Source organism: Uloborus diversus, chromosome 1 (assembly GCF_026930045.1).
Source record: "Uloborus diversus isolate 005 chromosome 1, Udiv.v.3.1, whole genome shotgun sequence".
Lineage (NCBI taxonomy): Eukaryota > Metazoa > Arthropoda > Arachnida > Araneae > Uloboridae > Uloborus > Uloborus diversus.
Genome location: NC_072731.1, coordinates 80,297,494 through 80,314,755, shown reverse-complemented (window position 1 = coordinate 80,314,755; position 17,262 = coordinate 80,297,494). Strand labels below are relative to the sequence as shown.

General features: G+C 31.5%; 1 protein-coding gene across 1 annotated transcript in view; it reads left to right on the top strand.

Annotated features, from left to right (window-relative positions):
- LOC129227625 (mediator of RNA polymerase II transcription subunit 23-like) overlaps positions 1 to 17,262 on the top strand; it is a 59,625-nt gene that overhangs the window by 36,887 nt on the left and 5,476 nt on the right. The window contains exons 7-10 of the mRNA XM_054862252.1: positions 2,919 to 3,056; positions 9,094 to 9,253; positions 10,632 to 10,704; positions 13,466 to 13,677. Coding sequence (XP_054718227.1) covers positions 2,919 to 3,056; positions 9,094 to 9,253; positions 10,632 to 10,704; positions 13,466 to 13,677 — 583 coding nt within the window. The remainder of the gene's footprint in view (positions 1 to 2,918; positions 3,057 to 9,093; positions 9,254 to 10,631; positions 10,705 to 13,465; positions 13,678 to 17,262) is intronic.

The following is a 17,262-nucleotide window of genomic DNA, read 5'->3' as shown; positions in this document are numbered from 1 at the left end:
TTTTTTAAAAGTATCAATATCTGTTTCAGCGCCATAAGATTCACTGCTAAAAAGAATAATTTAAAGTGTACCAGTGTTTGGATATGCAAAATCCACTTTGGAATTTAACTAGAAACATTTCAATTTTAAGCACTTTACTATTATTTTTATTTTATTAATATATTATTTTACATTATTATTATCATTATTATTATTCACTAGGGAGGGAGGGGGCGGCACTTGTCAATATCGCTTAGGGCTGCAGAACTACTAGAGCCAGCCCTGTGTACAGGTTTATGGGGGCTAAATTTCGACACAGATGGCAGAACCAGGGGTCATTGTTTTAAAATATAACCAAAACCCAAGCAAATCTTGAAATCAGGAAAAATTACTACTTTAAGAGGGTTGTAGGCATATGGAATAGTTTGCCGGAAGCAGCTGTTACTTGCAATGGGTTAAATAGTTAAGAGGCTCCTTGATCTTCCTTGAGACATTGATATATTGACTAAAACCAGATAGTCTGGGCCACCTACTGAATTATGCTAAAATCATTCACTTTTTTCTTATGCATAAATTTAGAGAATATTTTCAGCTAGTGTCACTGGAAGGTATTTATTTTTAAGCATTTGTGTATTGCAATCATAACACATTTGTACACTGTACAGTTTAGTTTGTATAGTTAACCAAACTGTTGTTTCTTTTGCACACGTTATTTCTGTGTGTAAGATTTATTAATTTTTTATTTGTTTTAACACTTTCAGTTAATACCTGAAAGAAAATAATTAAATTTAAAAATCAGCTTGGCATTTTGAATTACAAAAAAATATCATTGTCTATAGTTTAAAGAAAGTTTGTATAGTCTTCTATTGCCTTGCTTTAACCCTTACAGGCGCAGGTCATTAAAATTTTTGAAATATAATAAAAAAGCACAATGGATGGAATAGATTGGTTATCTGGACATAGATTTTACAGTCAAAAATTTTTTTAATTCACTCCCTCCAGCTGGGGGTGGTGTCCCCCGTTTGTGACCACCGCCCTCCTAGAGCAGAAATTGTTTTCTAAAGTGGTTATGTTTACCTCGTATGACAATTGGAGTAATTTCAAATATTTTAAGTTCTTAAGCATTTTTACTAATTATTTCAATAATTTATACCATTAAGAATATTTAAAACACAAAATCCAACATTTTTACTATAAAAATTCCGAAATAAAGATGAAGTAAAATTAAAAAAGTTCATATAGATTATCTAAAATTATCTAAATAAGCAACTTAAAATGTTAAAAATATTTTTGGCACATTGTTCTTGCTTTATGTACATTCTTTTTGTGATATAAAATTTTAATTGAAAAAATACAACTGTATAACACCATTTACAGAAAAAATAATATCAAAGCTAAGAATAAAAAAAGTATACAACTGTCTGGTAGGAAAAGCAGATCTCAAACGTGTGCAGTCATGGGCCTTCAAATTCACCTATTCTGGGTGAAGAACCCAAAATAAATAAAGAAAAGCCCGTTGAAAACTATTCTTTTGGGTCCCCCTTCTCTGAAATGTATCAAATTACATCTTTCACCCACAACAGTAAGATCAATGCTGTAGAAGGGCAGTGTCCACATTTGGGGACACCTGAAAAGAAACTTTATTTATGCATTCAAAAATGAATTCGAATCTTTTGCAAAATTATGATTGATTAGCTCAGGATTCCTGAGGGAAAATGGTTGACTACTTTAGTTTATGGTGTAAATTTTAAAATCTTGAGAAAAATATTGTTTTTGAGCTTGAAAATTGAGGTATTTTAAACAAGAAATTAAGCCAACAAAAATAGTCATGTTTAATAGTGCTGCCATCTGTGCGCATTAAAGAGAAATAAAAGCAACTAATGCAGCGATTTTTGGAGTTTTAAAGAAATAACTTTTTTTTAAAGAAATTTTTAAAATTGGTGTCCTTTTTTGTGACCACCGCGCCAGAAAGGGTTAATCAGTGATTGTAAGGAACTACAGCAAAATATAGGAAGTAGTTTCTTCTGCCGATCCTCGTGGCAACATTCTCCCATATCATGGAGAGTTAAACATGACATTAAAGTGACCTTTTCAGTGTCAGAACATGCTGCAATTCATAAAATTAGCATCTGATAATTTCAATATATTGGGAATAGATAGCTTGACTTGTGGTGTCTTTCACCATCTGCTGCAGACATGCATGGGTTAGAATGAGAGGTAGGGGAGGCGAGGGGGAATCTCTGCATTGTTTAACCCTTAACAGGGGAGGTGTGGTCTCATAGACCGCTCAAAAGTTCATCTGATAACACCTATTTTATTTTCAATCCGATTGAAAGGTTTTACTCAATAGCTTTTTGTTTTATGACCTTGAACATTCCCTTTGCTTATCAGTATTTTTAGTCAAGTGCATCTGGTTTAAATTTCATTGCATTCTGTAAAAGTGGTGAGACCGCAGCTCCTCTTCAGTGTTACAATATTCGGCTGTAGTAGACATAGCTCTGAATGTTAGATCTGCGGATATAGGTTCATTTATCTTATCCGCGTTATGCGGAAAAGATGCAAAATATTCTAGATGAGGTTGAGATGCGTTTGAAATGTTTACAAACGTTACACAATGAGGTTCTAGGGACAATGAAGGCTGAATTATTCCTCGAAATATGGCGTGAAATACTAATAGTTAAAGGGGTGTCAAAATTTTCCTGTAACATGATATAATTAATTTTCTGGTACTAAAATGTTCTGAATATATTAAACTTCAATATTTCACTCAGGATGCATCATAGATCACTGCTTGTCTGTGTATGAATTATTATAAAAAATAAAAGCAATTATTAATTTCATGTGAATAACTAATGGAATGTTTTTTTATGATATTTCAATTGCTTAATTGATTTGTATTAACTTGAATAAATGAAAAATGAAACAACTTTTTTGTGCAGGTTCTCTAAAAGACATCCGTCCTAAAGGCTGGGCTTTAAGTGAAGGTTATCTTACCTTTCTTCAAAAGCCTGCTGATGACTTGGATTGGATTCCAGATTTTGATTACTACGTAAAATTAATTGGGCGTTTAGTAGATAGTATCCTTTATGTGAGCTTTGCTTTTAAAAGCAATTTCTTGTTCTTGCTCAGGAAAATTTTACTTTTTTTTTCTTTAACCGGCAAGTAATGCAGTGGGATTAGTTGCATTTTTAATTTTTTAATGATTTTTGTTAAAACTTGCGTGTAACTATTAGCTAAATTTAATCATTATTTTAACATAATGCACCATTCTCTGTACAAGACATTTAATTTGGAGATTTATCTACCAGTCTCTATATTTTTTTACCTTTTAAATATTTTAAAATTTAATTACCTTAAGCAAGATTATATGTGTCCAACATCATCTATAGAATGAAAGAAATTTGGGAAAAGTGTGCTCTTTCAAGGGTGTAGGTTTTTTAATATTTGCTCCCATATGAAACAGAAATGACTTCTACATGAAAGTTTTTAGATGTTTTCAACCATCTTAGACTGACTTTACGCTTCATGAATTTAAATAAATTGCATGAAAATTTGATTCAAATTTTGAACATGTAACACAGAATAAGAGATTTTGTAAATGAAGAATTTTATTTGCTATATGTGTGAAATATATATGATGTTACAAAGTTATAGCAGCGTCACTACGAACTTGATTTACTTGTCTATTTTACATTTAAATTTCTGGAAAATGTAAAACCATTCTTATCCTTTGCATGGCAGATATGCAACCCATACTTAATGCATTTAAAACATTTGTAGTTCGCAATTTAGAAATTTACTCTTTCCTCATCATATTTAATCCATTGATTAGTTCAAGCATATCAAAAAGCTTCGAGTATTTGAATAGCATGAAATGAAATGCTAGTAAATGAAATGAACTATGCAATTAATATAATGTAATTCACGCGCCAATTATGTAGTATTACTTCTATGTATTACTTATATAGTTGGACATTGATATGCAATCAACTGCAATTAAGGTCACTTTTATAGATTCCACAATCATTAAATAAGAGTTCTATGTAATGTATTATCAGATATATGGCCAGGTAAGTGGCGTAGCTACACTTTCTGATGCCCGGGGTGGTTTCTAAATTTGCCGCCCTTTTGATGAAGTTAAAGATTCAAAAGTATTTAAAGTAAAATTTAAAACTTAATTAAGAAAAAAGGAAAAATATTCTTTTGCTTCATATATTTCTTCAAAAAAAAAAAGAGTTCACAGCTCCACCCAAAAGTTCCAAAAGTTAAGTCGAAGTTCGCAATTTTAGTAATGCTATAGAAAAAAGATTTAAAGCTCCTTCTAGATTAATTTCAAAAAAAAAAAATCAGTTTTAGGCTTTCTTTGGTGACGTTAGGGGAAGGGGGGCGGGGTGATTTTTCAAGGAAATTTTCTGCAATTGAAATATTGAAAAAGCAATTTAGGACATCTTTGGATGCGTGAAGATACTGGGGAAGGTCCGGGGACGCTGTCCGGAAAGATTTTTGACTAGACTGCAAAGAACACAAACGTGTAGACTCTATTTAGTGGTGTAAGAGCTTCCCACTGGATTTTCTTCCCAAAATATTTTCCATATCAAAATCAATTTTTGGCAATCTTTTATAACACTAAAGAGATTAGGGAACTTTCTGGGAGCTCTCTAGAAATTATTCGATGCCGAAGTTTCTAAAACACAATCGTAGGCTTGGGCATTAGGTAGTGGCTAAATGTTTCCAAAAATGTTGGGAAGTCAAATGGCTCTTCTGTCTCCCCTACAAATGTTTTGAAAATGACATCTTAAAAATGTGATTTTAAGTGCTGTTTGACCGACAACGTTATGAGAGAGAGATCAGATGGGGGTTTCCCACCCGAAATCTTTCTTGAAATTGTTCATTTTCATCTCTTCATCATTGAGAGGGGGAAAAAAGGCTTGTGACGTTAGGTGACTGCATGGACATTTGGAGTCTCTTCCTTAGAATTTTTCTGAAGTTGAAGTTTCAAAAACCCATCTTTATGCGATTTTTGAAGATATTGGATGAGATGGGGTTTTTAAAGTTTGATGTTGATGTTCTAAACACACAGTTTACACTTTCTTTAATCAAGCTACAGGAAGGCTCAGGTTGGTTGGACAGAATTCGACTGCTCTAAGTAATTTATTGATATTGAAGTTTTAAATGAAAATGTTTTGAGATATTGAAGGCCTAAAACAGCATTTTTAGGCTGTTCAGTGACGTTAAAGGATAGGAAGATTTGGTTGCTCTTCCCAAAAAATGTGACATTTATTGAGGCTTTTAACAACGCAATTTTAAGCTGTCTTCATTTTTATTATATGGGAAGGGGTCAGAATTCGCCTGCCTGAAAGCACATTTTAAAGCTATCTCTTGAAACGTTAGACTACAAAGGGGGGGGAGCATTGAAAATGGAGCCCGCAAAAATGCTGTTTTAATGCAATGTTTGGCCAAGTTGTGAGAGAAATAAATGGCTTCTGAGCGGCTCTTCTACGGAAAATTTTACAAATTGTCAAGTCTTGAAAATGCATTTGAAGCTTTGTGACAGTTGGAAGGAGTGTAAAGCTCGAGGTGGATGTTAATTAGGAAAACAGAAACTTTCCTAATTAGAAGTTTAAAAAATGCAATTGTTAAAAAATGTGTAAATACTTGATAATTATTAGTTTCCTACAATCAGTTGTAAATTTATTGTTAATTGTTATTAATATTATTAAACATTTATTTATTTATGTTTATTATTTTTTATTTTTATTTTTTTATTTATTTATTTATTTATTTACTTATTTATCTATCTATTTTTTTTCTGTTACTGAATAGTTGATCAATGTTATATAATACTTACAGAACATAATAAGACAAACTATTTTAATTTAATTAAAAACTAAAGTTCAGAATCATTTTAAAATACATTATCAAACAATGTATGAAGCTTAAACACAAAATATATGTAGAATCTCCTTTCCATAATAAAAAATTCTTTTTATTATGTAGTCACATAAGTTTTTTTCTAGTCTGTTCAGTGATCGGAATAGGCTAAGAGATTTTAGACTTTGACAGTGAGCAGTTATATATTCAAGAAAATATATTTTCTTAGTGGAACAATTACTGTACACTTGAAACTGATGCGGTATAGATCTCAAACCCTTCAACTTGTTTGTTATTTAGGTACATGTTCCATATTGAAGAATTTTCCTTTAAAATATGATGCTTCTCCTGCATTTTTTACCCGTGTTCATATGTTCTCCAAGCCTGTTCACTTGCGCCCCCCTCTAGCGGCACAAAGAAAAGTGTAATCAATCATGGGGACACTCTTGCGTTGAGAAATTGATAACATATTTTGAAAAATACAGAAATAAAAAAAATCATTCATATATGCCCTCTTTTCCCCTACACAAAATTCCTTCTGTCTTAATGAAAATTTTCTAATCAAGGACCAATCAAAGCAATTGTCGAAATAGATAATGTTATCCTGAAGTTGAGAAATAAATTGTCCTCCATTTGAGACTTTTCTCCTCTTACTCTTGCTGTCACTTTCCTTCAAAAAAAAAAAATGTTTCTCTTTTTTTTAATAAGCTGGTTTCCAAGGAACTTTCATAACATTAAGAGGCAGATTCATAATATAATGCAAGGTTATGAAATTTATTGCTTCCTCCACTATAGTAAACACATTTAGAATGAAAAAAAAATTAGGTCCCTTCATTGACACTGCAACTTCCCTTAGTCTGTATATTCAGACGAAGGGAGAGAAAAAACAAAGAATAGTGCTAAGATGTCCAGAAGAAAAACATATGTTTTGTAATAGAGTAATTTTATCATAGTAGTACCAAAACTTAACCAATTCAAAGACTTTTTTTTTGCCTCCGTAGATTAAAAGTGTAATTTCTGTATTGGGAAAATACATTGAATCTTTTTGCATCAAAAGTGTGAAATTGCCACCCCTAAAAAAGTGCCGCCTGGGGGTGGACCGCCCCCTCCACCCCTCCCTAGCTACGCCACTGGGTCAGGTAATACTGAATCACTTATAAGATCACTTTTTTCTGACTTTCTTTAATTGATGTTAAGGCCATACAGATTCGGTAAAAAAAACGGTTTTTTCACAAAAGAAAAACAAACAAAAAAAACCGTTTTTTTTTTTTTTTGGTTTAAACCGAGTTTTTTTTTTGGTTTAAATATTATTTGCGAGAAAACCAATTAATTTTCGGAGGGTAATTAAGGTTCCATGTAATTAACAGTTATTAAATAGTCACATTATACCTAATTTCTTGATTAATTAAAGAGATAAGAGCAAAATCTTGTAACTAAATTAAATAATTAAAATAGTTTTCTGCAGGGAAATATTGATTGAAATGTTTGACTTGATTAACATATTAGTATGCATGTATATATAGACCCTTTGTGATACGAAATACTTCAAGAAGTGGTTGTGATGCGGGTTAATATAAAATATAATGAAGATCCAAGAAAAAAACTTTATAAAACCATCATAATATGAATAATTATCAAATAAAGGTAAAAGTTATATTTTTAAGCATAATCTTTTCAAAAGAACAATTTTCATATTTTTTCTTTCTGATTTTACATAATGCTGATTTTTATATACACAATGTCGCAAATATTGAAGTAAAGCAAAATGTACAACAGTACATGATTGAACAGTCAAAAAATCGATTGCTGTTGTACTGACAAAGTTTTAAAAAAAAGTGCTGCTCTATATTCGACTTCGTTCTTATTTTGGAAAGACTCGGAAAAGATATCGACTATCGCTAAAACAAAAAACCAAATCAAAAATACAAAAATTGGTGTAACATGGCTTAAATTACAGCATATTTACTGGCATACATGTTGCATCCAGCATTGAAGTTTAAAAAATATTAAATGCAAACTTTTTAGAACAAATAAATGTGTAGCAAATTCTATTTCAAGAAAAAAAAATTTGCCAAAAACGTTATATACGTGAAGTATAAACTTTTTTTTAAAATTTGATTCAAAAAATATTATTTGTGTTCACCTGCAGAACAAATCTTAATTTTTAGGTGCAAACAATTAAGTTAGACTGTTGATTACCTTACAAGTCAAAGTTAAAATTCCAGGAAAGTGCAAATAAATGGGCAAAAATGTCACACCCCTGCAACAGGAGTGAGCAATATAATTGATTGCATCTACAATAAAAGATTCAATCCTTAGTAAATCTTAACTAATCATGCAAATTAAGCATAATGATGGAAGTTGACTGAAATCTGCTTTATGGCACATATATGAAATAAAAAATATATTAATATTTTTTTTCGATTAAAGCTTGTAATACATTTTGAAGAAGCAACTTTGCAATTTTAGTATTTATCGCTGCAACTTACGTAGGAACTTAGCATAAATGGAATTTTACATTTTTCAATATGTGTGGGGAAATCAATGTAAACCTCTAAAATGAATTTTTTTTTTTTGGCTTTTTTTTTAACCATTTTTTTTAAAAAACCGCATGGTTTTTTTTAAAAAACCAATTTGTTTAAACCATGGTTTAAACCAATGTGGTTTAAACCAAACAACCCTGGATTCAAGTCCAAGATTTTTCTGTGTAACACAATCTTTTATGAGCAAAAAATTATTTTTCCTACTAATGTATTAGGAAATGCAGAAAATGCAGTATAAAGTGAAAAAACAACTGTGATAATAAAAATTGAAATAGTGCACACTGTGGTATACATAAACTTACATGCACCTCCCTCTTCCTACTGCAAAACATATAAGTACACTGCCTTATCATAGAGTCACCGCACTAAATTTATAAGGTCAGCTTTACAAAATCCCAAAGAGACCTAATATTGAGGTCCAACTGTATTCAAGGTTATGAGAAGCAAATGAATGCAAGTGGACATCTTAAAGTTTTGAGTAAATCGCGTTTAAAGTTCTTTTTCATTGATTTTTTTTCATCATGCTGTATAGCCGCACCTTCTAGGGATGCCAGTACTATCTCTTGCCCCAAAGCAGTGAAAGGTTCTCATATCATTTGTTCTGGTTATCTGCGAATTTTTAATTTTGTCACTTGCATCTCTTTGCCTCATTTGAGTTTATAATCAAGATGTCTGAAATACAACCCTTAACAATAGTCAGCTGTTGCTGGTAAGCCTGCTTTTCCCCATACTGATTGGCGGTTTAATGAATTTTCAAATCCAGCTGCTCATGCATTGCATGTGACCTGCATTGAGTTGATGGCTCTTCCTACTTCAACCAGCATTGTCGGAAATGCTCTCATAGACATAGTTCTACGGGGGTAAGCTGCTAAACTAAGTTACATCTTTTTGCGTTTTTGTAACTTATCACTTGATGACATGCACCCTTAACTGGTATGCCATCAAGTGATAAGTTACATCTTTTTGCGTTTACCCTTTTTTTTTTCTCTGAAGTAACTTTTACTCTTTCAGCCCAGAACTTGACTGTGTTGTATTTTCATGTTGTAGTTTAACTTTTCTTTTCAATACTCTAAACTCTGAGTTGTAGATAACGCAATGTCATTATTGCTTCCTGCATTGATTTTTTGTTTAATTGAGTATAATTGAGTTAATTTTATAGAGAGGGCTTCTTCTTCTTAAATGTAGCATTTTTCAGATATTAGTTATATTTATCTGTACACCAAAAATATGGACTGAAGGTAAACAAATGCGCTGCCAGAAGTTTTGTCACTTTCACGGATTTTCTCTTAGGAAAAGAATAAACCTATTGGCATCTGCTTGACTTCTGATTTGCTATTGTCCAAGCCAAACACAGCGTTGACACCACCAAGTGGCGTATTTCTTTTTTTACATACAATCGTCTTGTCTTTTTTGTGAACGCTATATAAACTAGATGCATCTCTGGTATTCAGTCTAACAATATAAAATTATATTTTACATTATCATGTAATTTGTTAAAAAATGTTCTAATACCATAATCTAGTTTGTGCTTGAGTATTCTTTTATCAAATGTACTCATTGAAAAAGACATGACAACTGGATTAATCAATGCCTACCAAAATGTTTTCATAGTTTCAAAAGAAGCTCAATGTCTGATTAGTAACCAATGCAATATTATTCTCTCTTGAACATTGGAAGTAAAATTCAACATTACACCCCAATTCTTTTTTTTTTTTTTTTAAGTTTAAGTTTAAGTTACACATTCATTAAAAAACATTGTTCCTTTCGCTTAGGGGCTGTGTGCAAATGATGTCTCAATTTGAGAGGAGTGCATGATGTTGGGATATTGTGGCTGTTTGTGACAAGGGGGACAGAGGTGTGATATTGTTTTTTTTTTTTGTAGCAATATACATATGAAAAACAGCATGGCATGGGAAAGGGTATGGTGAAGTATGACACAGGCAGGGATGAAATTCGTTGAAAAAAAGAAAAAAAAACATTCATAAACAGCCCTTGTTTATGAATGTATATTTAATAGAGTTACCATTCAATTATGGGAAGGAAAACACACTATTTACACATACTAGCCGCCAGGTGACTAAATTAGCCACCCTTAGTGGCAGGCGCTTTAATTTTGTTGAAATTTTGTAGTATTATATATTTTTCAAACTTTTTAGTTAACTGCCATACAATGTAATGTGTGTGTATTAATCGTTATTAATCATCTCTAAATCTTCACTTTTTAAATTTAAATTTTAGACGTGCTGTGACTTCACAAACCAACATTTTGACTTGGATGAATGCTGTCGGTTTAGTGCTTACTGCATTACCAGTACGTACCATATTTTTCCTTAAAGTAGTCTTATTTTATTTTTGTTTTTATAAGGACGTAACTGTGCAATCTTATTTGTGTTACATCACTCTTACCATGCAGTTTAATTTCTTAAGTTTGCTAAAGAGAAACTGCTGATAATCTTGAAAGTGATGTAAAATACACAATTTTGTCTGAGTTATAATCTATCAATTGTTTTTTAATATAACAGTGAAATCCTGTTGCAACAAACTTCAAGGGACTGAAAATTTTATTTGTTGGAAATCAAACAATGTAATTTAAATTACCTCAGGACTGAAAATAGATTTTGTTGCATTGGTATTCATTGTAACGGGTTTTCACTACATACTCTTCGATCAAATTGAATAGTATTGTCTGATAAATCGTGTAACGTCTTATGCATTTTATTGAGTTTGCGGCTGCAGTAGCCAAACTGGTACGTTGGCGCTCGCCAAATTGTCCTGTACCTTCCCGTATTGCAAACCCAAAACAAGCATCAATTCGAGTTCACGAGAAATGGCCTTCCCTTTTCTCACTTTTAGAATTCCAAGAATGTTGTGTGCCGTGGTTCTTGCACGCACGACACTCATAGAAATAATATGAGTTTACCTTTTTCAAATAAATTTTCAATGTTAATAAAAATGTTTTGAGTTCTAAATATTAGCGTGTTTTTTGTGACACAAGGAATAACAAGTTCTGCAACAATTTTATAAATGTTAGCAGTGTCATCAGTTTACACTATTTATAGATGATGTTGCATTAAGTGCAATTAAGTATTTATTCTTAAATTATCTTCCTGCTTTAACTTAAGATCTTAAGCATCTTTTGAAAAATAGATTTTTCGGTGTGTGTGTGTGTTCTCTTTTTTCCATTTCTGGGTGATAGAGTAATTGCAGTTTATGCAAACAAGGTTTTTCAGAATCTGTGGAGCAAACAATTTGGGTTCTTTTACTCTCACCAAATTTGGTGTGTCCATTTGCAGCTGGAAAATTTGTAAGCAATCACTTATGATTTGTGCTTGTATTAAAACTCATTTATTGGAACAATCAACCTGTTTCTCATATAGTGGTGTCTGCTGTATTGAATATAATCTCAACTAGCACTTTTTATTACTTTGTCTTAATAACAATCTTACTGCTTTATTTTATTGTGATTCCTAGTTCATTGTGCAATTTGTATATAATAATATTGTTAGTTTAATGCAGGGGTGAGCAACCTTTTTGGAAATAGGGCCACTTTCTGAAAGAAAAAGGTTCTGCATGCTATGCTAAATTTTTCTAATGCATTGAAAAAGATAAAGTGAAAAAATTTTCTTTTTGCACTGATTGTGCATTTTAGTTTTTAAACTTGTTTCTTTTTAGAAATGGTTTTAAAAATTACAAAAAGAGCATAGAATGGATTCTTAAACTGTCCTTCTATATCATTTAAAAGCCTCACCCCAACCTTAATAAAGTTTGATTATATAGGTGTTTTGATTCTTGCATATTTAATTCATAGAAATAAGATTTAAAAAAAAAAAAACACTATCTAATACATACAAAAATTTTCATTTCATAATGGCATATTTTTTTTTCCCTTTGAAGATAAATTTACAGTAACAGCAGCTAAAATTTATCATTATAGTTCAAGTGTTTTGGTTTTTTTATATGTAGTGTGTATAAAATGTGATTTTCTTGTAATGTTTGTAATTGATATACAGGGTGACAAAAAAGAACTTGGACACACATAATACAAAAAATTTTAATGCGGATGAAAATATTATGACCAAACTTCAGATTAATTATGAATTTATTATTTCATCTAATATATTTACAAATTTTCAAAGAGGTTACCTTAGACTTAATACAAAGCTTTAAATGTGTAGCAAAATTTTCAGCTATGGGCTGCAATGCACTTACTGATATTTTATCCCATTCCTTGCATAAGGATTTCTTTAGGGATGCCAATGTTTTTTGAGGTTTAGCACACACCCTTGTCTTCTGGATAGACCAAACAGAATAATCCATTGGGTTTAAATCTGGGAAATACGGAGGCCATTCTGAACCTCCAATGAAGTCTAGAAAATGTCTTGCACCAATCTTGAGTGCCTTAACTCTATGTGCAGGTGCCGAATTCTGTTGAAAGGTCCATCTTCTGTTTCAAAAGAACATTTGCGACCAAGGTAAGACAACATCTTCCAAAATGAGTTTGCGATATATTTCTTGATTATTTTTGTCCCCTGATCAGCAAAAACATGTGGTATTTTCCCCATCAGCACATATCCCACCCCAAACCATTACAGATTGGGGTCGTGGACACTGTTTAACAATGTAAGAAGGTCTTGAAGGCCGAGGTATGTGCTAAATTTTATAAAACTTAGGCATCCCTAAAGAAATTCTTATGCAAGGAATGGGATAAAATATCAGTAAGTTTCGGCCTATGGTCGGAAATTTTGTGACACGTTTAAAGCTGTGTTAAGGCTAAAGGTAGCCACTTAGAAAATTTGTAAATAATATACTAGACGAAATAATGTATTCATACTTATTTCAAGGTTTGGTCGTAATATTTTCTATCAATAAATTTATTATATATTATGTGTGCCTAAGTTGTTTCCTGTCACCCTCTAGTGTTTTTAATATTTCAGCTATTTATAAATAAGGAAAAGATGATAAAAAGAAGTTGTCAATCAATACTATTCAAATTTTCTTTCTTTTCATGATTTATGCTCAAGCAAAACTTATTTTATTTTACAAACGAATGAATAACTTGCTTAATATTATAGGAAGCATATTGGACTGTTCTCAATGATCGCATTTTGGAAATGATGCAATCTCCTTTATTGGCCAACCCCTCCCCAGACATTGATCCATTTCTTCTGTTTGATTTTGCTGGCAGTTATAAAAGCATGACAGACTTGCCATGTTGTTATTTAGTTGCATTGACCCATTCTGTGTGGTACCATGCAAGCATAGGTCAGATTTGCACTTTAACTGAGTAAGTTATTATTGTTTAATGTTTTTTTGATATATATTTTCTTATTTTGATTCTAATGATTTCAGACGCTCTTAGGTTATTTCTGGCAAGACCGTAACCAGAAATATTTTTCGGGAGGGGCGCAGATTTGCACTCACACACACACACCCATATATATATATATATATATATATATATATAACGACATAGGGACTCTAAAACAGACCATTTTTCCCGTATGTGTCTTTTTTTTACTGATGCAGCTCTTATGTTTTTGTCTCGTTTTTTTTATTGCCCCTGCTGTATTTATTTTTAATTTCATTTGTTATTATTTTTATTCACCTTTTCTAGTACTTAAGATAATAGGAAAGTGGCGCTTTAAGTGGGATATAAAATATCTATAGTTTCAGGGGGTTCGGGGGGGATTTTTGTAATATAGATATAAAAATCTGTATTTTGAGGCCTTTTATGGGAGTAATTGAAACTACAAAACTATAAAAAAAAAAAAAGGCAAACAAAACCTCTTAAAAGTTACACATTCTTTTGCAAATGAAGAGCAATCAAAATAAAACTTCTTGTTCGAAAAATCGTTGACATAAATCTACAGAGAGGGAAAATGAGGAAGGAGAAAAGAAGCACATTGTCACTTGCTCATATCGACTTTTAGTGTAGTTTGTTTTTGATCATTCCCCCCCCCCTCCCCTATTTTATTAAATGCCCTATAGTAAAAATTGTTCAAAATGGTTCGGAAGAAATGGTGCAGAGATTCAGAAAATAAGTAATGAAAGAGTAATATTCTGGCCAGAGACAAAATTGACTTAATTTTTAAGGAATTTCAAAACCGTAAATAATTTTCAAAGACTCTAGAACAGTTGAAATTATTTAAAGCACTTCGTTTGCACTTTCCAGAAGTTGATTGCACAGTCTTACAAAATGATTATAACTTTGTAAGACACACCTGTGTTAACAACAAATGTAACGAAATATTTCTCAAAACAAACATTATTTTTTTAATCACAAGTAGTGCAGAAAATGAAATAGAGTAGAATAAGTGTTATATTTTTGCTCATGCTTAAGATATTAACACTATGCAGTAGAAGTAAGATAAAAACAAGCAATAACATAAGAACTTCCAAAATACTGAATTCAGTATTAAATAAATGGCAGTACAGTGAAACCTGTGTAAGTTGACCACTCGCGGTGCAGTACTTTGGCGGTCAACTTAGACAGGTGGTCAACTTATAAAGGGCGGTAATGGTTTTTTTTTTTTTTTTTTTTTTGTCATTTCTTGAACCATGTATTAATTTTTTGAGGAATTCACCCTTACTCTTTCTGTTCAACTCCACTTTCATTTTTTAACATTATTGAAAGTGAAACAATAATTAAAAATACTATTCTAATACTTTTGTTATTTTCAACTTGTTTTTAACTATATTAGACACTGTAGTTTTAGAAATTCCATATATGCCAGCTATTTTTCTCTGGCTTTCTCCATTTTCAATTACTTTTAATATTTCATACTTTTTATTAATCTCAAGCTCCACTAACTTTCTTTTTGAAGCCTTTTTATGTAAAACTTATAGCACGAAGAGCAAGAAGCTCGACTCTCCCAGTTCATAAAGGCAAAATTAAAATGTCCTATCTCTTAATCCCTTGCACCAGAAACATGTAACTTTACTCATTCCTCATTAGCCGGCCCAGATCTGCATACCCGCAGTGTGAGGGGCCCGCGTCCTTAATGGGGCTAACGGCCCTAGGAATTGATGAAAAAATAGGGGGGAAAAATAGCACTAAGGCTTATTCGCTTTTCAAATAGACACTGCTCGCCACTAGGGAGAGGCCCTACATATTTTGTTGCAGTGGGCTCAAAATGTATAGATCCGGGACTGCTCTTTTTAGCAGTATTTCTGTGTTGCCACAACATATTGCAACTGAAAGAAAGGACTTTGAACTTTTCTACTGACAACTATTTTCATTGAACAGATTACAAAAAGCTGTCTCAAATAGAACAACAAATCAAAAACAAGTTTGGAGAATAAAGAGCAGCATAAGCTTTATGCTGCTGTTAAGTTCGTGAAATGCTATAGTATGTCATCAAAGCTTTTTTCTTTGAAAGCTAACCAAAAAAAAAAGATATTATTATTATTATTATAAATAAATAATAAAATAAAATAATATTCTGAAGAAAGTTTTAAAAAATAAACCAAGTGGTCAACTTACAAAGGGTTTTTTACAATACTCCAGACCAAATTTGGCGTACATTAGTGGTCAAGATAGACAGGTGGTCAAGTTACAGAGGTTTTCCTTCATTATATGAGATAGGGCTAATTCCGTTCCTGACAAAAGCGGTCAACATAGACAGGTGGTCAACTTACAAGGGTGGTCAACTTTACAGGTTTTACTGTATATGAAACATATCAGTCATAAAAATTTATCTTGTAAACTATGCTACAAAAATGCTAGAAATAATTTTTGCATTTTTTACACAGGATTTACAAGGAGCTGTATTTGGAACATCTTAGTAACCAGATACTAGTTTGGGAGGGGGGCAAGTCTACCAAGCTAACCAGAGGCCTGCTTTTGCCATGAATTGAATTAGAAAAGAAAGCAGGAAGTCTTAATAATTGTCTAAATTTCAAGTATGCTTTGCAGCTAATGACAACTGGAATTGCTTTTTCTGTATTTTTTTTAATTGTTCACTCGTTTAATAGATACAAAATTAAGAATAAAAGACTTTGTTATTTTCCTTTTCAGACATTAGAAAGTAAAAGAAAAAAAAACTTCTATTTTATGTTGCATAACATTTCGGGGGGGGGGGAGTCTTCTGGATACGGCCTTGATTTCTGGTTACATCTTTATGGTCTAATATCTTTTCCAATAAACAAAAAAACAAAAAAATCACAAATATAAACTTAATGAATTGTTAATCAGATTTTGGAAGAAGAAGTTTGAAAAACCCTTGGTAAAGCATAAAGGAAATCCCACTCATAATCCTTTCTTTAAAAAATGGATATTTACATTAATTGTACTATAAAATGCATTACAACCTTCACATATCTGTAGTTTATTGAAGGTAAGCATTAATTTTGTACTATTCAGTAATTCTACAGGTCAAATATTAAATTAACATCAATAGCATTTTACTTAACTTTGAATTAAAATAATAAAATGTAGGTGATATGTTTTGTGTGTATTTAGCTTTTTGTAATTGAGTTTCAAAGTTTTCAAGATTATGAAATTATAAAAGAAATTGCTGTCAATTAGTTAAATGCAGTGGTGATGTCAACATTTTACATGACTTTTTGTACTAATTTTTTGTTGTCATTATATTGTACAAATATTTTCAAAACAGAACGAAATACATTTTCAATGTGTATTTTTGTCAAACCCTGTTCTGATCATGAAAATGCTTGAAAATATTATAGATTATTTTGTATTATTTAAGGCTCTGTTGTAAAGCTCTCTGTCTCCCTTTCAGTTATCTTTTTTCATATGTCTTTTTATGGAACTACTGTTGAAACAATATTAATTCTTATTTGGTGAGAATAGTCACAATTAAAAATTCAAAAATAATTATTCTTTTTTGTTACAATTACAAATTATTTT